This window comes from Oryx dammah, unplaced genomic scaffold, assembly GCF_014754425.2.
Source record: "Oryx dammah isolate SB20612 unplaced genomic scaffold, SCBI_Odam_1.1 HiC_scaffold_23, whole genome shotgun sequence".
NCBI classification, from domain to species: domain Eukaryota; kingdom Metazoa; phylum Chordata; class Mammalia; order Artiodactyla; family Bovidae; genus Oryx; species Oryx dammah.
Genome location: NW_024070207.1, coordinates 120486796 through 120511822, shown reverse-complemented (window position 1 = coordinate 120511822; position 25027 = coordinate 120486796). Strand labels below are relative to the sequence as shown.

Here is a 25027-nt window from a genome sequence, read left to right as displayed (position 1 = left end):
TGTGTCTTTATGTCTGAAGTGGGTCTCTTGCAGACGGCGTATACATGGGTCTTGTTTTTGTATCCATTCAGCCAGTCTGTGTCCTTTGGTTGGAGCATTTAATCCATTTCCATTCAAGGGCTTCCCTGGTGGCTCAGAGGTTAAAGCGTCTGCCTGCAATGTGGGAGACCTGGGTTCGATCCCTGGGTTGGGAATATCCCCTGGGGAAGGAAATGGCAACCCACTCCAGTATTCTTGCATGGAGAATCCCATGGACGGAGAAGCTTGGTGGGCTACAGTCCACAGGGTCGCAAAGAGTTGGACACGACTGAGTGACTTCACTCACTCACTCACTCATGATCCTGTTACCATTTTCTTAATTTTGGGGGGGTTTGTTTTTGTGGGCCTTTTTCTTCTCCTGTGTGTCCTGCCTACAGAAGTTCCTTTAACATTTGTTGTAAAGCTGATTTGGTGGTGCTGAATTCTCTTAGGTTTTGCTTGTCTGTAAAGTTTTTGATTTGTCTGTTAAATCTGAGTGAGATCCTCACTGGATAGAGTAATGTTGGTTTTATACTCTGTCAATTTCTGAGGGATATGCTGAGGGTCCATAATTTTCATCTCTCCCACTTCTCCACCACCCACAACATTTGTGGGTTTTTTTGTTTTGTTTTTTGAGCAGAGAAAGGTTTATTGTAGGGCCAAGTAAGGAGAACAGGGGGCTCATGCTCAAAATCCCAAACTCCCCAGTGCTTTTGGGTGAGAAATTTTTAATAGGCAAATTTTCTGGTGAGGGCTCTGTCCTTATTTCTGTCTTAGGGACATTGCAGGCTTGAATTCTGAAAATAGATTTCCCGTTTTGCATTGGCTTCTGGAAAGCCCCCAGCCACTTTTTGGATTCCTTCTAGCAAGTGCTAGATGGTGTGCTTTTTGTGTTTGTCTAGATGAAAATTCGTCTGTAATGTTATTCCACTGTTTGCTACTCTTCTTTTCATTTAACCCTACTTATATCCCTAATTTAATTCTTACCCATTTCAGTATTTGTTTGTAAGACACTTTAAATCCTTTTAATTAATCTTCTTCCCTATGTTTCAGATTAAATTAAACTATTACATTTTACTGGTGGGGAAGGCTATAGTTTTCTCTTTTCAGTTACTTAACTGCATCAGATGAGACAAAGCATGTATATTCGTTTAGTGTAAAACTGTTGTTTACTATAGGATTTTAGATATACATATAATACATATAATAAATTCTGTTCTACACTACTAAGTATATACTTTCTACTTTTTAGTTAAAGGATAGAAGAAAGAAGTGGAACAAGATCTCCATTTGTTTCTTGTTTGTATTCTATTAATAACAATTTCTTAGATGTTATTTACTGCTGAACTGCCATGAATCTAGGCAGTGTACTCTTAAACTTGGCCCAATTGTATGTTTCCAGATTATGTGCAAAATAGTTAAAGTAAATATCCATTAGTTCATATAACTTAGGGGATTTTCTTAAAACCCAAATGAATAATGATGCTCATGTTATAACCTTGAGAAAATTAGCCACCTTGAACCTTAATTTTCTCCTTTGTAAGATAGAGGAAAATTATTACGTTTTACAGTGTCTAGAATTATAAATAGTCCACATGAAAGTGAATCTTAATAAGTGTTTTGGGGTTTACTGATTTCTCTCTTGCATATATTATTTCCCTTTTGGGAACCTTATTTTACTTTGATTAATATACTTTAACATATTTAACCAGATATTTTCATCTCCTCCAATAATCTGCAGAGAATTGAGGGAGTAGCCGAATTTTCTCCTATATTTGAAACCCCAATGAAAAGTTCCTGAACTGGAAAGTGAAGTGAGTCTCACCACATTGTGGCTCACCCCCAGTCAAGCTGCTCTTTCCAGAACCCACTGGGCTGTTTGTCTCACAGGGTAAGATAGAGTGTCGAGGAGAAGGTTCCTAACTTATGGCCATGAATCTTGAACCATTCTGGAAATAAAAGGAAGGATTCTAATTCATGTGACAAATCCGTGTACCTCCAGTGGAAAAAAGTCCTGCTGAAATTGTTTTTCTCTTTTGTTTCATTTTTGTATTTGTTCTAGACGCAACTCAGAAACCAGCTAATTCACGAACTGATGCACCCTGTTCTAAATGGTAAAGCACAGTCCCCATCCATCTCAGTGGAAGAGAGCTCCCTCTTAATAGGAGCTTCCAACTCTCTAGTGGCTGATCACTTGCAGAGATGTGGCTATGAGTATTCGCTTTCTGTCTTCTTTCCAGAAAGTGGCTTGGCAAAAGAAAAGGTAACGTCTTTGCTTTTCTGAACTTTGTGTTAGTAGCTTCTTCCTCAGGTAATAGCTAAGTGCTCCCTGGATAGCTGGGTCTGTTTCTTCTTTGTCTCTGAAATTACATCATGTATTTGTTAACAATGTGACAAAGGAGTATGAAATCTAACATTGTTACCAGTTCCTTGGTGGCTTGCTTTGTCTTTATAAAATTATGATGTTTTGGAGCTAGAATTGACCTGACACTCCATGTAGTCTGAGACCCTAAACTGCCATTTATCTTGAACATCTGTTGTGAGACTAGCAAATAGTAGGTGGATTAGAGGTGAGGATCCAGCCTCTGGAGAGGTGAGATGATTTACTTAAACTGACATGATTTGTAAGTGGCAACCAGGGCATTAATCTACATCTACAGTGTATTTTCTTAACTCTGCTACAGTCTCTTCAGATACTTGTCCTGTTTGTGATTAAGTAAGAGAAGAATAAGTACCTTTTAAAAACCTGTGGAGTTCTTAAATAGCGAAACAGCTTTTTCCTAATTATTTTAACTGTCTCTCCACCAACCATTGAACATAGTAGTTACACTTTTCTATTTTAAAGGTAGATATAGCCAAGTTTCTGGGTTTTTTTAATAGACTTAATTTTTTAGAGCAGTTTATGTTTACAGCAAAAAGCAGTGCATCTGCTCCCTAACCCCACACAAGCATAGCTTCCCCCCCAACCCCAGCATTTTCTACTGTGTACATTTTTACATTCAGTGAACCTACATTGGCACTTCATTATCCCCTGAAGTCTGTAGTTTACATCAGGGTTCAGTCTTGGGGTTGTCCCTGTGTTTTTGCTGTTTATCTTGGCCATAATTGCCCCAAAGTGGGATACCGAGAAGTTGTTATTATTGTTGTTAACAATAATAAAGTGTTGTTATTGGAAAAACTTAAAATTTAAATATCCTGTATCGGGACTTTCCTGGTGGCTCAGTGCCTAAGACTCCACACTCTCAATGCAGGGGTTCTGGGTTCAATCCTTGGTCAGGGAACTGGATCTCACATACCACAGCTAAGACCCAGCCCAGCCAAATAAATAAATAAATACTTAAATAAATAAGGAATAGATACAGTATATTTAAACAACCAAATTTTACCAGCCTCAGAAATTCTTTTTTGATCCTTCCATCTGTGTTTCTCATATTTCACAATTTTGCCACTTGAATGAATAATAGTCAGTCACATAGTTATAGCACTGATGTAGTTCACACACTTAAAGGTTTCTGTACCATAAAATATTTTCTTTAAAGGAAAACCAACAGAAGATTATATCAATGTCCTCAGGGTAGACATAATAAACAATACACGTGATAGTAGAAATACATGTTAAAAATATTTACTCAAGGAACTACCCTGGTGGTGGAGTAGCTAAGAATCCGCCTGCCACGGATTTGATTCCTTGGCCTGGGAAGATACCCCGTGCTGCAGAGCAAATAAGCCTCCACACCTTAGAGTGTATGCTCTGTAGTAAGAGAAGCCACTGCAATGAGAAGCCTGCACACTGCAGTGAAGAGTAGCCCCCACTGGCCACAACTAGAGAAAGCCCATGCACAGCAACAAAGACCCAGTGCAACCAGAATAAGTAAAAAAATTATGCAAACTGTTTGACCACAGGTATATCTAAAATAGCTTTAAACATTTGTAGTTTCAAAGAGAGTAAAAACTTAGTTTATTTCCATTTTGAAGCAATAGTAATTTTAAAACTTCATTGCCATTGAGAGACCCTGGAATTCACACACATGTTCATGGGTGAACTCAGATATTTGAGTGTCAGCTGTAAGCCATTAACCATTTCTGTTATTCTGTCAGGCATGTCATTTTTTAAAGATATTTAAAAATTTTTTGGAATTTCTTTTAGACTGTGCTGTGTTTTCATTGCTGCATGTGCTTTTCTCTAGTTGTGGCAAGTGGGGCTACTTTTTGTTTCAGCATGAGGCTTCTCTTTGCCGCAGCTTCTCTTGTGCAGTGCGGGCTCTCTGGCCTGTGGGCTTCAGTAGTTGTAGCAGGTGAGCTGTAGAGTTTCCTGCCGCAACTCGAGATGAGGCCCAATTCCCCTACAGCAACTCGAGAGGAATCCCAAGTACGCCCTCACAACTCGAAAGGAGGCCTGACTCCCCTGAAGTAACACGAGAGGTTCCGTCAGGTCCCCGTTGCAACTCGAGAGGAACCCCGAGCTTTCCACCGCAACTCGAGAAAAACCACGCAATTCCCCACTCTACGCGAGATGACTCTCGATTCCCCTGCAGCGACTCGAGAGCAATGGAGAGTTCCCCCCTCACTCGAAAGGAGGCCTGACTTCCCTGAGGCAACATGAGAGTTTCCCTGAGGTCCCTGTCGAGTGGGGACGTCAAAGTTTAGTGTAATTTAAATGAAGAGCCACAATTTAAATAAAATAATTGTGGTGCACAGGCTTACCTGCTCTGTTGCATGTGGGATCTTCCCGGACCAGGGATCAAACTCATGTCTCCTATATTGGGAAGCAGATTCTTCACCACTGAGTCACCAGGGAAGCCCCAGGTACATCATCTTTGATGTGAATTATTTGGAGGTTAATTACATGATCAAGAGAAATTTTATCCTTTTGAACTCAAAGTTTAGTGTAATTTATTTAATAGTATGAGAAAGCTTACATTGTATGTTATTAACATGTATTTATAATCTTATTTAGTCTGAACCATGATTTTTAGTCTTATATTCAGAAACATCTTAAATCATCACTTAATTGTTGATGTTGAAATATGTGTACTTTTTCTTTTTTAAGGTATTTACTATGCAGAATCTATTGCATCTTTTTAAAATCAGTCCTGAATCCAGTCTCTACAAATCACTGGTAGGATTGTTTAGTTTTTAATAATCTGCTTTGGTTTGTTAATAATAACTGAATAGTTAAAGAAAAGTAAACTGTTTTCTTTTAACAGATTTCAGGATTTGATAAAGAAAACCAAAAAGGTAGGAGACTTCATCTTTGTAGAGAATTGGAACATTTTTTTATGTGTTTTTTTGTATAAAAATATGAAGCTAATAATTTTTAGGTGGAAGAATAGGGAATTTAAATTGAATCATCGGCTTTTCCTTGCTAGCAGTTCACTTTAAAATAGAACCGTTCATCTGTTTTGACAAATGTGGATCCTTTTCCCCCAATTTTCAACCTTTTAAGATAGCTCTTACTCAAATAAGAAAGCTAGAGATAGCATCAAAAGCCCTACAAACAGGTTGAATGCTAGTTTTTTTTTTGAAGATACCCACTCTAGGAAACACCTCCAAAACAAAGAGAACAATGTTTAGGCATCTGTCTTTGTATCCTAGATATTCCCCAAGTACAGTATATCGAGTATTGTATTCATATTTGCTTGAAGAACGAACTGTATATTGTGTGTTATTTTTGTAATCAAGTGTTTATATAGACCTGATGTTGTCGGTTCAATCATGTTTGACTCTTCGCTACCCTATGGACTGTAGCCCTCCAGGCTCCTCTGTCCATGGGATTTTCTGGGCAAAAATACTGCAGTGGATTGCCATTTCCTTCTCTAGGGAATCTTCCTGACCCAGGGATTGAGCCCTCATCTCTTAAGTCTCCTGCATTGGCACGTGGGTTCTTTACCACTAGTGCCACCTGGGAAGCCCAACTACTCTGAGGTAATAGAAAAAATATATATTGATCTCTACCCCCAAGTCCCAGCACACAGCTCCCCAAACCCATATAATTTCCTAAGAACACATGGAGCAGCTCTTGTTCTGGTGGTGTTCTTTGACCTCAGTTTTTGACACAGGGCTCCAGAAATCCTTGTAGTTTCTGGGTGTCTCTTGTTTGAAGGAGCCAGCATTGGGTGTGCTCCTGGATAGGGGCCGGTCATCAGAAGGACCAAGCCATGATTAGAAGCTTGGGGTTTTCAGCCCTGCCCACCCCCCCCCCATTCTGTTGAAGGGACAAGGACTAAAAGTGGTGTTAATAGTCAGTCATGCATGTGTGATGAAGTCTTCATAAATCCCCAAAGTATGGGGTTCAGAGAGCTTCCAGGTCATTGCACAGGTGGAGGTGCTGGGGGAGCAGCATGCCTGGAGAGGGCATGAAACTTAGGCTCCTGCTCAGCTCCTGTGCAGTTCTCCTATTCAGCTGTTCATCTGTATCCTTTATCATGTCCTTTAATAAACTGCCAAGTCTAAGCACTTCACTGAGTTCTGTGAGCTGTCGGACACATTCAACAAGCCCAAGGAAGAGGATGGCATCTCCTATCAATAGCCATTGCTCAGAAGCACAGGTGACAACCTGGGCTTGGGGCTGGCATCTGAAGGATGTGTTAATATATCTGTGAGAGGTGGGGAATCAGTGTTGTGGGAATGAGGCACCAGTGGGATCAGTTCCTAACTCCAGGTGGACAGTGTCAGAATTGAGTTAAATTGTAGGACACACAGCTGGCCTCATAAGAGTATGGCTTGGTGTGGGAAGAAACCCCCACACTCTGGGTGAGCAGGGGTGCCAGGAGTGAAGTGTGATGCCCTGTTCTGTGTAAAAGCCGAGGAGGCTGACAGGGAGCGGAGAGGTGAAAGAGGTGGATTTTTCCCTACACAGAAGGAAGGAAGCTGAGATTCTTTCTCCCTTTACAGCCGCTGTGGGTGCCAGGCCACAGGCTAGACTTGATGGACTTGGTAGTATGAACATAAGCCAGTAACCTGCCTGTGTTGCATAGCTATTATTTAGAGCTTTTAGAAAAATCTGTAACATGATGTGATGGCCCTTTCATGTTGGTGTGCTCCTGGATTTTGTCTGTTGCCAACATTGCTACCATCCTCATTGGGACATTCATTAATTACCATTCGGCAAACACTTGAGTACCTAGTTTCTGCCAGTCATTCATCTGTCACTTAACTGCCTGGCTTCCTGGGTGTAATGTTAGCAGAGGATAAGTGAATCACACGACATTCTGTTTTTGTTTTATTTTATTGTAATGTTGGGCTTCCCTTGTGGCTCAGCTGGTAAAGAATCCACCTGCAATGTGGGAGATCTGGGTTGGGAAGATCCCCTGGAGAAGGGAATGGCTACCCACTCCCGTATTCTGGCCTGGAGAATTCCATGGACTGTACAGTCCATGGGGTCGCAAAGAGACACAACTGAGTGACTTTCACTTCACTTCATTGTATTATTGGAGTATAGTTGACTTACAGTATTGCATTGATTTCAGCTGTACTGAAAAGTGATTCAGTTATACATACATATACATTCTTTTTCCTATTCTTTCCCACATATCCAGTATCATAGGATATTGAACATAGTTCCCTGTGCTGTACAGTAGGATCTTATTGCTTATCCATGCTGTATATAATATTTGGATCACAAGATACTCTAGACCACCTGCAGAGTAGCTCATCCTTACTGAAGCTGAAGATGATAGGTGATTGGGGTTGTAGAGTCTAAGGCAGTGGGGTCTAGTGTAACTCTGTGATGATGGAAATGTCTGAATCTGTGTTTTCTAATATGGTAGCCACTAGCCACATGGGGTTACTGAGCATTTCAAATGTGGTTGGTGTGAGGAACTGAGATTATAATTTAAATAGCTACAAGATTTTTGGCTACTAGTTGTCATATTGGACAGCACAGGTCTAAGTAATTAGCTGCTGTCTGTAGTGTAACTATTTCAGGAATGAATTAGGGGCTGTAAGGGATTTTTAAATAATCCACTTATTTCTAGGTATGTATATTATTAAAAATAGCTTTTTGCTTTTAAACTCATTCTTTGAACCTTTCTAGTTCAGAAAGACGTCTGGTCAACATCTCATACCAGCTTCACCCAGCCTCTGAGTAAAATCCCTGAAAGTAAGAAAAACTGAATTGCAGACACGTCATGTATCCTAGTGGCATAATTTGGATAAAACTCTTGGCTAACAGTAAAACAGCTACTGTTACAATGAAATGATTTTAAAATTGGTGACTTTCAATTAAGAAAGTGTTGTTATTGTTCAGTCGCTAAGTTGTGTCCAATGCTTTGAGACCCCATGGACTGCCAACACGCCAGGCTCCCCTGTCCTCTGTCTCCCAAAGTTGGCTCAGATTCATGTTCATTGAATCAGTGATGCCATCCAACCATCTCATTCTCTGTCGCTCTTTTCTCCTTTTGCCTTCAATCTTTCCCAGCATTAGGGTCTTTTCCAGTGAGTCAGCTCTTCACATCAGGTGGCCAAAGTACTGGAGCTTCAGCATCGAGAAATTGAGACCATCAAAAACCTGTAGGAAGATGTTTTGGACATGACAGTTGTGTATTTCCTGACAGAGATTTTTGGTCTTTCTAACTGTGTTTATACTTTGAGGATGCTGATCTGTTGGATGGTTTTGGTACTTCCCCCTAGATTGCACTCACACATCCTTCCAACACCTAATTTTTCCTTTCAGAGATAAATGGTACCCAGAAAATAGCTGGGTGGAAAATTTGGACACTGGCTCTTCTTTCTGGAAGTTAAAATCCTTACCTATGATTGACAAAAGAATAGATCAGTGGGACAGAATAGAGAACCCCCAAATAGGTCTATACAAACATAGTCAACTAGTTTTTGACAAAGGAAAAAGCAATTTAGTGGAGGAAACTTAGACTTTTCAACAAGTGATGCTGGAGCAATTGGACATGCATATGCACAAAAATGAACTTGGACACAGACCTTACAACCTTACACAAAAATTAACTGAAAATGAATCATATATCTAAATGTAAAACACAAAACGATATAACTTCTGGAAGAAAACATTAGGAGAAAATCTCTGTGACCTGGGTTTTGGTGATGAGATATAAACATCAAAAGCGTGATTAAATAAAAGAAAAAAATAGACTAGTTACATTTTGTTATAATTTAAAAACGCCTTTCTATGAGAGTGAAAAGACAAATTACAGATGGGGGGAGGGTATTGGCAAAAGACATCCAATAAAGGACTTGTGTCAAAAATATACCAAGAACTCTGAAAACTCAGCAATAAAGACACAAATCAGTTGAAAAATGAGCAAAGAGTCTGAATAGATAGCTCTCCAAAGAAGATATGCAGATAGATGGCAAGTAAGCATATCAAAAGATGCTCCATGTTATTTGTTATTAGACATGGAAGTTAAAACAGAAATGAAATAACACTTCCCACTATTGGGATGGCTAAGATCCAGCTCACCTATGACAGTAAATGCTGGAAGGATGTGGAGTAACAGACGCTCTCACTCATTGCTGGTGGAAATCCAAAATGGTATAGCCGCTTGCGGGGGGGGAGTAGTTTGGTGGTAGAACTAAACATAGTCTTCCTGGATGATCCACCAGTCATGGTCCTAGGTATTTACCCAAGTGACTTAAACTGTATGTCAGTGTTTATAGCAACTTTATTTACAGTTGTCAGAAATTGGGAACAAACAAGATGTCTTTTGGTGAGTGAATGGATAAACAGGCTGTGGTACATCCCAACAGGGAAATAATATTCAGCTAAAAGGAATGAGATAGCTAGAGAGAAATGAATCACAACTCTGTGTTGTTAATGTAAGAAGCTCCTCTGAAAAGGCTGCATGGTCTGTGATTCCATATATGTGACATCCTGGGAAAGGCAAAGCTATAGAGCACACCTGACCACCTGTTGCTAGCTGGTTGCTAGGGATATGGAGGGAAGGGGTAGCAGGTTGAAGAGGGGAAGCATAGGATGTTTTTTAGGGTGGTGAAAGTGTTCTTAAATTATGGTAATGGTAGAATATATGGCGCTAGACATTTGTCAAATCCTGTAGAGCTTTACAAAGAGCAAGCCTTCATGTATGCAAGAGTAAGAGGTCAGGTGACCTCAGGATTAAATGCTGATTGTGACAAAACAATGTAACCATAGTAACCTCACTGAAGAGGGTGGGGAAAGATATGCCTATCTGTCTAACTCTGGAGAGGGATGAAGACTGCAACTGAAGGCAGAAGAAACTATACATAGGCTATGTAGTCAAGGTGAGTTACTTCTCATGGGGGTGCTGGTTGACAGTTTTGAAACCATTATATGTGTGGGCCGGAGTTGAACAATACAGTAAGGGAATAATAGATGGTGGGAGTCAGGTGGGAACTTAGAGATAAACAGGAGGAGGCTAAGATTCATATGGTAATGGTGGCATTGGAGACATCTGTATGAACTCATGTTTAGCTTAACATAGATACAGATGAGACATAGAGATATTTATAAATAAGTATGTATACATAGTTTAGAGAAGGCAATGGTACCCCACTCCAGTACTCTTGCCTGGAAAATCCCATGGACAGAGGAGCCTAGAAGGCTGCAGTCCATGGGGTCGCAAAGAGTCGGACATGACTGAGCAACTTTACTTGCACTTTTCACTTTCATGCATTGGAGAAGGAAATGGCAACCCACTCCAGTGTTCTTGCTTGGAGAATCCCAGGGATGGTGGGGCCTGGTGGGCTGCCGTCTATGGGGTCGCACAGAGTCGGACACGACTGAAGTGACTTAGCAGCAGCAGCAGCATGTATACATAGGTTAGTGTACATTCATATTTCATTACTCTGCAGGCTGAGGGGCTAGAAGCAGTGACACCCCAGTCACAATGAGCACATCTCAAGCTCAGTTTGCAGTGCTAAGATTCAGTTTATAAAACCATTCCATGATAATCGGAACCAGGGCTCCTTGGAGCAGTAGTTGATTCCCGTAATGGAGCAGAGACTAGCCAAGATAATGAGCCTGGAGCCCCTTACAGTGCCAGAGCCTAAGGAAGTACTTAAGAAAAAAACTCACGATGAAAGTGCTCCCAAAGGTGAAAGCTAGAACAGTTGGAGCAGTAAAATAAAAGATTGGGTTATATATATGAGTTACAGAATTATCTATGAATTATAATTACCAAAGTATAAAGTAGGGGATTCATACTCATATATAGAAATGAGTGGATAGAGGAGATTAGCCATATCCTCCTTGCGGGGGCGGGGTGTGGAGGAGGGAGTGGGGAAGTGGAACTAAGTAGGGGGCTAGGGGCCTGTGGAAAGCCCTGAAGAACTGACAGTGTTAGAAATGCTGAGATGGAAGGGCTCATGTCTGGAGATGACCTGCTGCAGGATCTTAAAGGTTTCTGCCAAATGTTGACCTTTTTCCACCAAAAGGGCCAACATCTGGCCCCAGCGTGACAGGTGAGGGATGAGGTGAGAACAGGCTCACAGGAAATGGTCAGGAGAAGAGAGTGGATGAGAGAGGAATTACAAGGCACTGAATATGAAAGAAAAGTTTATATGTCCAATGGGGGAAGTAAAAGACAATACATTATGTGGCATCACTTATGTGAAATCTCAAATATGTCACAATTGAACCTATCTGTGCAACAGAAACAGCCTCACAGACAGAGAGCAGACTTGTGATTGCCAAGGTGGGGGAGCGTGGGGTTAGCAGAGGCAAGCTTTACATAAGGAATGGATAAACAACAAGGTCCTACTGTAGAGCACAGAAACATATTCAGTATCCTATGATAAACCACAGTGGAAAAGAATATTCTTTAAAAAGTGCATATATGTAAAACTGAATCACTTTGCTGTACAGAGGAAAGTAACATTGTCAATCACAGTTAAAAAGATCTAGTATATTGAAATATCTTCAGTAGTAAAGGAAAAAAGGCCCTTGGCTGATGCAGAAATCCAGTCATCTGTTCTAAGAAAGTGAAAACTTATAAAATTTATACTCATGACTTAAAAACCCCAAAACAAGTTTCAGGGAATTCCTTGGTGGTCTGTCGGTTAGGACTCCATCCTTCCATTGCTGGGGACCTGGGTTCGATCTCTGGTTAGGAACCTAAGATCCTACAAGCCACGTGGCACAGCCAAAAAGAAAAAGTTTCAAACTATTATAGAAAGGTATAAAGTAAAAGAAAAATAGAAACTTCTGTTCATATTCTCTAATTTCACTTTCTGCTGATAAGTAGAATGAAGAGTATCTTGCGTATCCTACCAGCATTTAGTTTATGGGGGTCAAAGTCTGTATGTAATTAAACCACATATGTTCATAAATGGGATTATATTATACTATTCTGCAATTTGCTTCCTTTGTCCAGCAATATATTTTTATCAGTGTACTTAGACTAATTATGTTTAAAGAATGTATTTAATTATCCCCATGTTGATGAAGATTTTATTATATGGTGTTTGCCATTAGAAGCATGTGGTGTGCAGTGCTACACCCTTTTGAGAAAGTGTAGTTCTATAAATTCAGAGAGGTAGAATGACTGGGTTAAAGGGCACTTGGATTTTGAATATCCATAAACACTGATCAATTTCCCTCCCAAGTGAAAGAGCACACCTGCTTCCCTACTCCCTTGCCAACACTTAGAGTGCTAAAGATTAAAAGTTTGATAATATGTGTATTGGGAAAATATAATCTTCTTTTGTAGTATTAATTTGCATTTATTTTTATTTTGTTCATGTTTATTTAACACTGAAAATTTTTTCTGTAAGCTTTGTCCATGTCTTGCCCTATTTTTCTGTTTTCTTGCTGATGTTTAAAAGCTCTTTATACTATGAAAATTAGTCCTGTCTCCATATTATGGCAAATACTTGTTTCTGGTGTATCATTTGTCTTTTGACTTTGTTATTTCATGCCTTATATAAGTTCTTAATTTTCATGTTTGATGTCATACTTGGAAAGGCCTTTCCTCAGAAATTATTCTTAAAAGATACATGATGTGAAAAAGATAATGTTATAAAACCAAGATTGCATAAATAGTGATTGAGCAATAGTTGAATGAAAGAAAGGTGTGAAATAAAACTATATACATTGTGTCTTTTTTTAAATGTATTTATTTATTTTTTATTTTACTTTACAATTCTGTATTGGTTTTGCCATACATTGACATATACATTGTGTCTTTCAGGTTTTCTTATACAATTTCTGAAAGAACTGGCAAAATATCATCAGAATAAAGGAAGTTGCAATATGGAAACTCAGACAAGTTCAACATTTCCCGTCAAAGACTCTCTTGGTAATTGTGATCCTCTTCCATAATTATACTTCTTCCATTTTCTTTTTTCAGTGAAGGCGACGGCCTGATGTACTATATTATGTATTTGTTGCTTCACTAAGAGGGATGCAGGCTGCTCGTGGCATGTTTTCTGGAATTGTTGCTCATTTTTTCTCAGAAGGACCAGGAACTGCCCTCCAGGGCTGCTCCTTCCTTCCTGACCACCAGGGCTATGCTTTCCACCTCTCATGGGGATCCAGAGGCTCACTTCCCTTCTTGTTTGTTGGGTTGAAGCTCTCTTGACTGGGAGGTTCTTCCCTGTGTCTCATCTGACTTTATGTTATAGCCACTAAAGTGGGAAGATTTCAGACTACTTGCATTGCAGGCAACTAGAGAAGTCAGTGGGCCATCCTTTCATTTTATAGTTGACAAAGCTAAGGTCACTTGAGGAAGAACAATTAGGCAATGCCCTGTCTGGGTCAGAACTGATACCAGAGTCCAAGTTTTCTGGTCCGTGACCCGGACCCTTTTCTGCTGTACAGGCTTCTGTAGAATACAGAAAAGTAGATGGAAAACCATGCCTGACATTTTGCCAATCAGAGACATCACTGCCAATATTTTACTCCCTGATGACTCAAGCGGTCAAGAATTCTCCTGTAGTACAGAAGACCTGGGTTCAATCCCTGGTTCGGGAAGATCCCCTGGAGAAGGGAATGGCAACCCACTCCAGCATTCTTGTCTGGAGAAGCCCCATGGACAGAGGAGCCTGGCACGCCCCAGACCATGAGTCGGCTATGAAAGAGCACACATATTTTAGTCTGCTTCTGCCAGCCGTTTTTTCCTCTGCCTGCTTTTTGATGATATTGGTGTCACACATGATTAAGACTGTATGAGAGGGCCAGGTTTGCAGTGTGCTTCATGGTTGGTTTCAAATCCACAGTTGGTTTGAGGGCTGGGGGTCTCCTGGAAAGACTGCTAGAATGTGAGACAATCATAGACTTGGCCTTAGCTCCACTGATGCCATTATGTAGCTGTTTAGCCCTCTGGAAGTCCCTTCAACTGGATGGGCGTCAGTTTCCTCCTCTGTGAAGTGGAAGAAGTGAAACACGTGATCTTTGATTCCTCTTAGGGTCAGTGTTTTGAAAGTGTGAGTGAGCTCTAACCAAAGTGCAGTCAAAGAGCCCTCTCCTGTGGCACATAGACACTAGAAGGGGATGCCACTGTTATTTGACTGAAAGTATACTTTTTGTTTTCTTTTGCCTGATATTTTATATTGGATTCTCAAACTTTCAGAACAGTTGAAAGCTTTATGGCAAACACTTTTACACCTCGAGTCTGCCATGAAGTTTGTTATACTTGCTTAATCACTTACCTGTCTGTCCATTAAGCTCTCTCACTTTTTGGATATATTTGTATTAATAAGTAAATGGCAGACATCCTTAACACTTTCTCCTAAGTATACGCTGTGCTTGAACAGAGCTCTGGCCGTTTGCTCACCTGCCCGTGTCTCTGACCTCATTTTCTGTGTTATTTTTTGGTAGCGGAGAAGCTTCAGCTTATTGACAATGAGTTTGCAGGTGCTTGCTCTCAGCAGCCGAAGTTAGAATCCTTAGAAATGAAGCTAAATGAATATAAGAGGGAAGTAGAACAGCAGCTACGGGCAGAAATGAGTCAGAAGGTAAGATTTATCTTGTTATCATTAAGAGTGGTGTTTTTGCTTGTCTTTTAATGTCTTCACCTTCGGTATATGGGGAAATCACTACAATCTGTACTAATGAATGTGATACGATACTGTTGTGTGTACTGTTTCTCTTGCCAGATGATGTCAGTTCTTTATGACTTTTGAATACATCCTGTAAGTATAGTGAATGAGATGAAACATGAAGATGAATTAAACTAAATATATTTAGATAGCATTTAATGTTAAGGCTAACAGTGAAGAGAGAATTTGTTACTGTTTCTTTACTATAGTTATTGGTATTTACAATTTTTTGTCATCAATTGGCAGTTGAAATACTTTAAAGATACTGAAATAGTGAAAATTAAAATGGAAGAAGAAAAGAAGTATGAGAAGGAGCTTGCTGAGTTCCGGAATGAATTTGAGAGAACTTGTCAAGCAAAATCTGAAGCCCTGATATCTCACGAAAAGGCAACCCTTGAGAGAATTCAAAAGCACCAGGAGGTAATATTCTAAAATCATTTACTGGGGGGGGCATTTCTGGGCTATCTCTTGAGTAGGGCCCGGGGTCAAGAGCGCGAGAGAAAGCACAGGACTTGGAAAGGATGTGCAGGTGTCCTTTGTCCAAGACGGCTGGAGAGAATGAACTACAAATGGACTGGTCCGTGCTGGGTGTGGGAGAAACTTGCACCAAAGAAGCAGCAGCTGTGACGTTTGGTTAACAGCAAGGAGGAGAGGATCAGAGGTGTGAAGTAGCTGCCGTCACTAAAGGAAACAAAGCCCTGGAAAGCAGACAGGGTTGCTGAGCTGTGTCAAGGGCTCAGCCGAGGCAGGCAGCCTGGACCAGCAGTAGACCAAGTCCAGGGCTTCCAGGTGATGGCCCCAGTGCAGCTCTCAGGAGGGTGTGTAGTGTTGGCAAGGTTGGAGGGATGGAGTTGCTCAGGGAGATGAGCTTCAGAGAGCTGAATCTCCTTGGCTTCAGAAAGGCAGCCCATTTCATGGAAGACACTGGGGTTGGGCAGGGTGGGGAAGGGAGCTCAAGATGGTGGGTGGCCGCTAATATAAAGCAACAGGGATGGTGACATGGCCGCCTGAAAGACACTGAGAAGCAGGTCTGGGGATTCTGACAGGTGGAAGAAGAAGATGGGTCAAGAGGACAGAGTTGCAGGTAGGGGTTTGAGGTCAAGAATGGAAACAAAATGCAGTGTGCTGCCATGGGAACAGAGGTGAGGTCCCCGGGGTGGAGGCATCCAGGGCTGCCATGTGGCCATGTGATCCTGTCCACCAGCCTGGTGGCTGGACGGGAGGTAGAGAGGTTGCCCAGTGGCAGGAGTGGGTATGGGGAGAGATTGGATTGATTGCTTTAGGGAAAGCAGGTTCCTTTGTTAAAGCTGTGTCTTAGACCAGACTGGACCTGGGGCCCTGCTTCCTGTGGACAGCCAGGGCTTCTGGCAGGAAATTGTGTTGAAAGGAAGAGACTTCCTCCCAGTGCCCACCCTTGCTCAGAGCTTCTCAAAAAGACCAGTTATTGAATGGTAATTGCACCCCCTCTACAAGTTTTATATAAGCAGTTCTGAGAATTGGGCTCACTTAGAATGGGAAAGATTAAAGATCTCTTCAAGAAACTTGGAGATACCAAGGGAACATTTCATGCAGAGATGGGCACAATAAAGACAGAAACAGCAAGGACCTAACAGAAGCAGAAGAGGTGGCAAGAGTACACAGAAGAACTGTACAAAAAAGGTCTTAATCCCGAATACCCACGATAGTGTGATCACTCACCTAGAGCCAGACATCCTGAAGTGTGAAGTCAAGTGGGACTTAGGAAGCATTACTACAGACAAACCTAGTGGAAGTCATGGAATTCCAGCCAAGCTATTTCAAATCTTAAAAGATGATGCTGTTAAAATACTGCACTCAATATGCCAGCAAATCTGGAAAACTCAGCAGTGGCTGCAGGGCTGGAAGAGGTCAGTTTTCATTCCAGTCACAAAGAAAGGCAGTGCCAAAGAATGTTTAAGCAACTGTACAATTGTGCTCTTTTCACATGCTAGCAAGGTAATGCTCAAAATCCTTCAAGCTAGGCTTCAGCAGAACGTGAACTGAGAACTTTCAGATGTACAAGCTGGATTTAGAAAAGGCAGAGCAACCAGAGATCAAATTGCCAATATCCGTTGGATCATAGAAAAAGCAAGGGAATTCCAGAAAAACATCTATTTCTGCTTCACTGACTATGCCAAAGCCTTTGACTGTGTCATCATCTGCAGTGATTTTGGAGCCCCCCAAAATAAAGTCTCTCACTCTTTCCATAGCTTCCCCATCTATTTCCCATGAAGTGATGGGACCAGATGCCATGATCTTAGTTTTCTGAATGTTGAGCTTTAAGCCAACTTTTTCACTTTCCTCTTTGACTTTCATCAAGAGGCTCTTTAGTTCCTTTTCACTTTCTGCCATAAGAGTGGTGTCATCTGCATATCTGAGGTTATTGATATTTCTCCCAGCAATCTTGATTCCAGCTTGTGCTTCATCTAGCCCAGTGTTTATCATGATGTACTCTGCATAGAAGTTAAATAAGCAGGGTGACAATATACAGCCTTTTCCTATTTGGAACCAGTCTGTTTTTCCATGTCCAGTTCTAACTGTTGCTTCCTGACCTGCATACAGATTTCTCAAGAGGCAGGTCAGGTGGTCTGGTATTCCCATCTCTTTCAGACTTTTCCACAGTTTGTTGTGATCCACACAAAGGCTTTGGCGTAATCAATAAGCAGAAGTAGCTGTTTTTTTGGAACTCTCTTGCTTTTTCAGTGATCTAGACGGATGTTGGCAATTTGATCTCTGGTTCCTGTGCCTTTTCTAAAACCAGCTTGAACATCTGGAAGTTCATGGTTCACATATTGTTGAAGCCTGGCTTGGAAAATTTTGAGCATTACTTTACTAGTGTGTGAGAGGAGTGCAATTGTGTGGTAGTTTGAGCATTCTTTGGCATTGCCTTTCTTTGGGATTGGAATGAAAACGGATCTTTTCCAATCCTGTGGCCACTGCTGAGTTGTCCAAATTCAGAAAGACAAATATACCATATAATATCACTTAAGTGAGGAATCTTAAATATGAGACAAATGGACATATCTGTGAAACACTCAGAGACACAGAGAGACTTGTTGCCATGGGGGAAGGATGTGGAGGAGGGATGGATTGGGAGTTTGGGATTAGCAGATGCTATTACATATAGGATGGATAAACAACAAGGTCCTACAGCATGGGACAGGGAACCATATTCAGTATCCTGTGATAAACCATAATGGAAAAGAATATAAAAAAGATATATTTGTATAACTGAGTTACTACTGTACAGCAGAAAATAACATAGCATTGTAAATCAACTACACTTCAATAACATTAAAAAAAAAAAAAGACCACTGACTAGATCAACCAGTTCACAGACTGGAACCCTGGTTTATTCAACTGATCTCTGAAGGCTCTTGAGACGGTTGCTGTTGTGAAGAGTACCACGCCTTTATTCCACTACCTGAAATACCCCTCCCCTTCTTGGCCTGATAAAACCATCCAGTCCTTCGAAATCCAGCTGGAATACCAGGTCCTCGTGATGCCTCTCTTGACCCCCCCACTGATGGACTCCTCTAGGCATTGCTCTTCCCTTGGAGTCTTGATGTACTTTGTGAAATCATCGTGCTGTAGTGTAACTCTTGGTTTGTCTCTCTCTCCTTGGATAAACTGATTTTTTTTTAAGGTGGGGACTGACCTGTATCTGTCCATCTTTGTGTACCCAGCACCCAGTGTGGCCTTGAACACATGATAGGTGTTAAGGGAACACATACATGGAAGTGTGGCCATTCATTCAGGCCATCATCTTTTAAGTTTTATTGCTGAATGAACATTTTGTTTCATTTTTTTCTTGCTGTAGAACTTGACAGAGTTTTTTTAAGTGTCTGAGAGATGTTAATGATGTAACAAAGTAATTATATACAAGGGATGCTGGAAATACGGGGTAATGTAACTTAACAGTTCTTGAGGGAGGAGGGGAATAAATTTTTGTGAGGATAAAAAGGCAAAACATATACCTTGCATTGGAACCTCTTGAAAGTTGTTCTTGTAAATGTCCATCCTTTGTTTTCTAGAATTTAGGAAGCAATGTATTAGTTCAAATCTCCTTTGTCTTCTTTAGCTTGCTTGGTAAAAATTAATGCTTTCTTCTACAGAATGAAACAAAAGAAATCTATGCTCAAAGGCAGCTTCTGCTAAAAGACATAGATTTGCTGAGAGGCAGAGAAGCCGATCTGAAGCAAAGAATTGAAGCCTTTGAATTGTAAGTAAAATGTGTCCATTTTGGACTTTCAGAATGAACGAGATGAAAAAGAACTACTAAATATGTCTACATATTCTGATACTACAGAATAGAGTTCTTGTTTGTAAAGGTGATATCACCTAGCTTCAAAGGCACACTTCAGGAGAAATGAGGATGAGTATTTTTTTGAAATATTAGACACTGGGATGAAAGCAGAAGGAAATGGCATCATCAGGCTACAGTGGGACCAGACAAATAATTTGGAGAAGCAAATAATGCTTTAAGAGATCATACATTTCCCATTTATGTCAACCATTCAGATCTCACAGTTTCATGTGCATGTAGTAACTGAATTGCAGACAGCCAGACCTGCCAGATTGACCTGCTCTGCTGGCAAAAAAGGGCAACACGGTGGCTCTGAGTTGACCTGTATTGGGAGAAATTGTTGCTTGTAGTGCGTGTGTTGCTTGTTTCTGAATGTTCACCAGTCTTTCGTTCTTCACATCTTACCTAGGATACATAGCATGCTGAGCATTGTATGGTTTATAGAATAAGCCTGCTTTCCCATTTATCTGCCATTAATCGGCACTCACAGATACTCCAGGAATCTTCTTTCCTTAAAAGATTTGTCTTCATTTTCATGAATGTTGTTTTCTCATTTATGTAGGCTAGGTTCATTTGATTTCTTCTCTCTGCCAACCTTACTCTTTTTGGCAGTACTGAAGAGGTAAATTGACCATAAGCGAGAAAACGAAACCAATTTGGGCATTGATAGTTAATGATTATGTAATCACTTATTTACTTCATTTTCCCTCCTCCTCCTTTCTAAGCATACTGAAAGTGAAGATGTTAAGTCGTCAGTCATGTCCGACTCTGTGACCCCATAGACTAGCCCACCAGGCTCCTCTGTCCATGGAATTCTCCAGGCAAGGATACTGGAGGGAGTTTCTATTTCCTTCTCCAAGGGATCTTCCCAACCAGGGATCAAATCCAGGTCTCCTGCATCACAAGCAGATTGTTCACCATCTGAGCCATCAGGGAAGCATATCATATAACTGCTCCTTTGCTTTACAGATTAACCAGCAGAGGGCGCTAACACAGAGACGTTTTATCCTTTGCTTGGAATAGTCTCTGTTGCCTAGCACTTCTGTTTTTAGCTTGATCTGAGTCCCTGTGAACCCAGTTCCCCGGCTCTGGAATTGATTTTGTGCTTGACTTGAGGTTTCACTATTAAAACCATTCCTTTTTTCAGTGTTGGGACGTTCTGATTGATCTATCTTTTGCTCTCTTTTCAGTATTTTCTCTTCAATATTGATTTAGTTCATTGATACTGAACTAGTAGATTATGAAAGGCCAGAACAAATTTTATGTCTTTAATAGCTCGGGCTGGTCAGTTAGAAACAGTATTATAAAAGAAACAAGCACTTGAGTATGCTAACTGAAGTTTGTGTGTAGCTTTGTAACTTAAAACATTAATCTTTTACCCCTGAATTCATTATGGCCATTTACCACTTGTGACCATTTTTTTTTAAGTGTGAACCATCTCCTGTGAGACACCACTTTGGTTTTGGCATTTTCTCACTCACCCCAGCCAGAGAACTATTGAGTTCTGTCTGTAGTTCAGATCCATCATCATGCTCCTAAAATAGTGGGACACTTCTGGCCCTTTGTTTTTACTCCCTAGCTGTGACAGTCACAGAACAGTTTGAGTCTGTGGGGCTAAAAACACATGGTGTCTTTTCCCCAATATTAATATTTTTCAATTTTGCCTTATCTGTTTTTGCTAATTTCAGGGCTCAGAGGCTGCAAGAAGAAAAAAATAAAAGCGTGACTGATGGACTGCGGAGGCGGGAGTTGAATATAAAGAGTATTGAGGAGACCTATGACCAAAAGCTCAAGAACGAACTTCTAAAGTAATTGTTTGGCATCTTTAAAAAATGTATCGTGTTTGAACTAAGTTGATGGAAACACAGCAACAGTAATAAAGTAGATAAGACTAGTATTTTATGGCAAAATCCAGTGTTTAAAAAGAATACCCATGTTCATTGACAGTCAAGCTTTTCCTTGAATACTTGAGTTAGGATGGTTTTAAAAAGATACAGTACAGGAAATAGCATCCTCTGCTTGTTCTTGTCACTTCTGGAGTATTTACTGAGGGCCTATGATTTGCTTGAATTTCTTAGGGCACCTTGTACCTTGCTGAGAAGCTGTCAAATGGGAATTATAGTCACTTTTTATGTTTTCCTCTACCCCACTTATACTGCTATTCAGATGGAATATCTAATGATCTGTAAATTATTCTGCTAATTCGTTATAGTATTTGTTGATCTGTATTCCTTCAAGATTCTGCAAAGCCAGAATCAAAAGGAACAAACTAGAATTAACTGTATAAAGCAAAAAATGATAGAGGGAAAGGAAGATATGTACAGCTATGGTACCATGGCTTTCCTCTAGTCTGAGCTTTGTTGTGTTCTAGTGGATAGTATCTTAGTGCAGAGGCATTAAGTGCATATGTGGTACGTTTTCTCTCCAGTGTTCAGTGTAATGTCTGGCACAAAGTAAGTGTTCACTTAATGTTTGTCGATGTAATGAATTCATAGTGAAGTGATGACTCAACACAGCAGCTCTCGATGTTTCTTCATCATTGGCCTCTCTCTACTGCTTTGTCCATAATTTGTCATTGATAGTCCATGATATAGTACCTTCAAAGGTTTTTGGAGGTTATTGTTTAAAATAATTCTAATAAAAAATATAGCAGTTTTCTGTGGATCAGTTTTGGTGTGGTAGATTTTTATCCACATATTTTATGGATTTATCTACATATTTTAGAGATAAGCTCTATAAAGCATCTATAGTTGTTAAAGTGTTAGGAATAGGTGAATAAAAGTGTGTATGTTAGCTTGATATATCTATGGAGTGGACTGTCAGGTATCTTTGTCTGTGGGTGTCCTCATTATGACTTTGGCAGGTGTTGAGGTTCTGAGGTTATTCACCACAGGAGTACTAGGAGTACTTCTTTCTTTTCTCTAATCTTTGAACCAGAAAGGCAGCTGCTAACAGCTGGTGGAGATAGTAAAATTCCATGAAAATGTGACTCTGGTATCACCAGTCCAAATATATTTGCTGTTGACAGTGGCTTTTGGTACTACTGTTCAGTTCCTTAGGGCGAAAGGTCTTACCCTGCTTGAGGATGGGAAGGCGGGACAGGTGGACTGGAAGTGACTGACTTGTTATACTTTGGGATTTAGAGTCTGCTGTATACAGTATAAAGCAAGTAAATTTACTCTTTTTGTGTCACTGGATACCAGCTGAGAAACAGTGCCCTCTATAGCCTCAGTAACATGACCCTTCATTTTGTGCTTGAGTTTTGGGACCCAGTTTATAGAACTACAGCAAGACTTTAGTGGACTTTTTATAGCCAGAGTTTGGACCCCTGGCCTTAGCACTGAGTGCTCCTGAAGTTCATGTGTTGTCCTGTTTAGTACCCTTCAGTGCCCTGATGCCATAAGATAAGCTCATCATTGATAGCAGTCTGTCAAGGGAAGTGACCGAAACTCACTTTCCATCCTTCTGATTCTCAGGTATCAACTTGAACTGAAGGAGGATTATATCACTAGAACCGCCAGACTGATCGAAGATGAAAGGAAAAATAAAGGTGATTTGAGGGGCAGGGCAATAAGCTGTATTTTTCAGTTTCGACACAGGTTATCAGCTTCTTAAGTTGGGTCTGTTCTTTAATCCAAAAAATATGTACCTTCCACTTCATTGTTACTATTAACTGACATAGTTTTTGTCCTTTTAATTTTACAGAGTGAAAAAAATAATCACCGTCTTTCAATGTTTTTGCAAACCTTCTTGTTTAACTTTTTGTATATTCACAAAGATCAGTGATTTATTGGTAGAATTTTATTCAACTGTATTTCAGTATATCTTGATAAATAAATCTGTGATGTTAAGAAGCTGGCAGCAACTTACTGCTGTTGGTTAATACTACTCTAAACCATGAGAGGTGTTATTTTTTACTTAGGGGAAATTTTATTTTAACTTCTCTGTACCTCATGACCTGGTTTCTTATTTTTCTTAACTTCTAACACATATTTATGCTTCATGCTATTTTATTTTCACATATAGCCTCCTAAACTCTTGTATATATTACCCCAAGATGAGGAAAGTTAGGTAATTGATTGATCTTTCAGATATTTTACATTGCAGTGTATTTCTAAGAACTAGCCTGTGACAAGAGTTTTGGGTGGATATTTCAAATGGATTGCAAGGAGTCAACCTGGGCTGGGTACTTGGTCCTTATCAGAAGGTCACCAGATGTGTGTGGCTGCTCCTTTGCACCTGTCATGCTCAGACTAATATTAATACTTCTGTAGGAATTGGTATTGCCATGTAGTTAGCATGTGACTTTTTGATGATACATCTGTATAGCCTTATGTTAGACGAAGTGATAATGACAAAATAATAAGTATAAAATCTTACCAGAGCAGTCTTTGTCTTTAAGGAAATTCAGAGCTGTTGGCATGAGGGCCCTGCATTCCACATGGGTGGTATAACTCTGGTGACTTGTGTGTAGCAGGAAGTTCACCACATATATGACCGTTACAACTGATTTCACATCACCTATTGAGTAACAGGACTTACTTGCCTGCTAATTTTTTTTGACCCAATATCTGCTGTTTTATATCTTTGCAGAGGGGCATGCCACAGGGCTTATGAGATCTTAATTTCCTGATCAATGATCGAACCTGCACTCTGGGCAGTGAAAGCATGGAATATTAACAACTGGGCCACCAGGGAATCCCCTCTGCTATTTTAGATGATGAAATAATGATCATTAGGTCTGACATACTGGCTATAAATGATTAAATGACTTGTATTCACTGAGAAACCTTTATGATATTTAGTTGCTTGGCTCTGTCTTTCAGAGAAAACTATACATTTGCAAGAGGAACTTGCAGCTCTTAATTGTAAAAAGGAAGAACTCGATCGTTCTATAAACCGTGTGAAAGAACTCGAGGTAATTGTTAATCATATTGATTTTTTTTAAATAGATGTTAGACAACACAGGAAATTTTAACTTCAGTCACACATAATTTATCTCAAGTGATCCTCTTTGTATGTTTAGACTGTTTATTATATGATTCAGAGGGTGATGGCTGAACTTAATTCAGTAGTTGTTCATTTTGATCTTTGTCTCCTAGAGAAGCATAGAAAGAACATGTCCTTTGGGGCCCAGAGTCGTCCTTGAATCCTATCTCCCTCACTGTTTGTGTGCCTGTGGGCAAGATCTGTGACCTCAGATCCCTTATCTGTAAGCTCTGGAATATTGCCTGCATCCCATGGTTTGTTGAGGGACTTCAGTTGGTTTCTTTGCCTTTCCATAGCAGGTGGCTGGCATGTACTAGTATCTACTCAGCTTCTTTTCCCTTCCCCTCAGCACCAGGTAAAAGTTCCTAACACTACATTGGGATCTCACAGATTAAAGCAAAATGAGAGGCATTTTTCACATGATACTGTTACTTTTTTTCTGTTCGTTTCTGTGCTTGCTATCCAAAGCCCAGAACTGGACGTTCAGATACTTAAAATATATTCTGTATATAAGATTTGTCTTTGCAACTGTGATGAATTACTTGAGAACTTTATAGGCTCCTGTCTTCAAATGAGATATATCAGACTGAGGGAAGGAGAGCACCTCCCAGCACCTTAGTAGTATCTATCTCACCTTTTCATATTAAAAAACAGACACATTATTAAATCTGTGATGGCTTTTGGGTCCTTAGTTGCATATGGAAAGTT

At 40.2% G+C, this 25027-nt stretch overlaps 1 protein-coding gene across 4 annotated transcripts in view; it reads left to right on the top strand.

Annotated features, from left to right (window-relative positions):
• The window catches only part of OFD1 (OFD1 centriole and centriolar satellite protein), a 59041-nt gene that overhangs the window by 7961 nt on the left and 26053 nt on the right, over positions 1 to 25027 (top strand). For 3 of the 4 annotated variants that reach the window (XM_040266442.1, XM_040266444.1, XM_040266443.1), the window contains 10 exons: positions 2081 to 2281; positions 5069 to 5137; positions 5226 to 5256; positions 13158 to 13265; positions 14786 to 14922; positions 15253 to 15426; positions 19140 to 19246; positions 21019 to 21138; positions 22807 to 22880; positions 24157 to 24248. In XM_040266442.1, the coding sequence (XP_040122376.1) occupies positions 2081 to 2281; positions 5069 to 5137; positions 5226 to 5256; positions 13158 to 13265; positions 14786 to 14922; positions 15253 to 15426; positions 19140 to 19246; positions 21019 to 21138; positions 22807 to 22880; positions 24157 to 24248 (1113 nt within the window). Of the gene's footprint in view, positions 1 to 1759; positions 1910 to 2080; positions 2282 to 5068; positions 5138 to 5225; positions 5257 to 13157; positions 13266 to 14785; positions 14923 to 15252; positions 15427 to 19139; positions 19247 to 21018; positions 21139 to 22806; positions 22881 to 24156; positions 24249 to 25027 lie in introns of all 4 variants that reach the window. The other variant, XM_040266445.1, reaches the window with a different exon arrangement.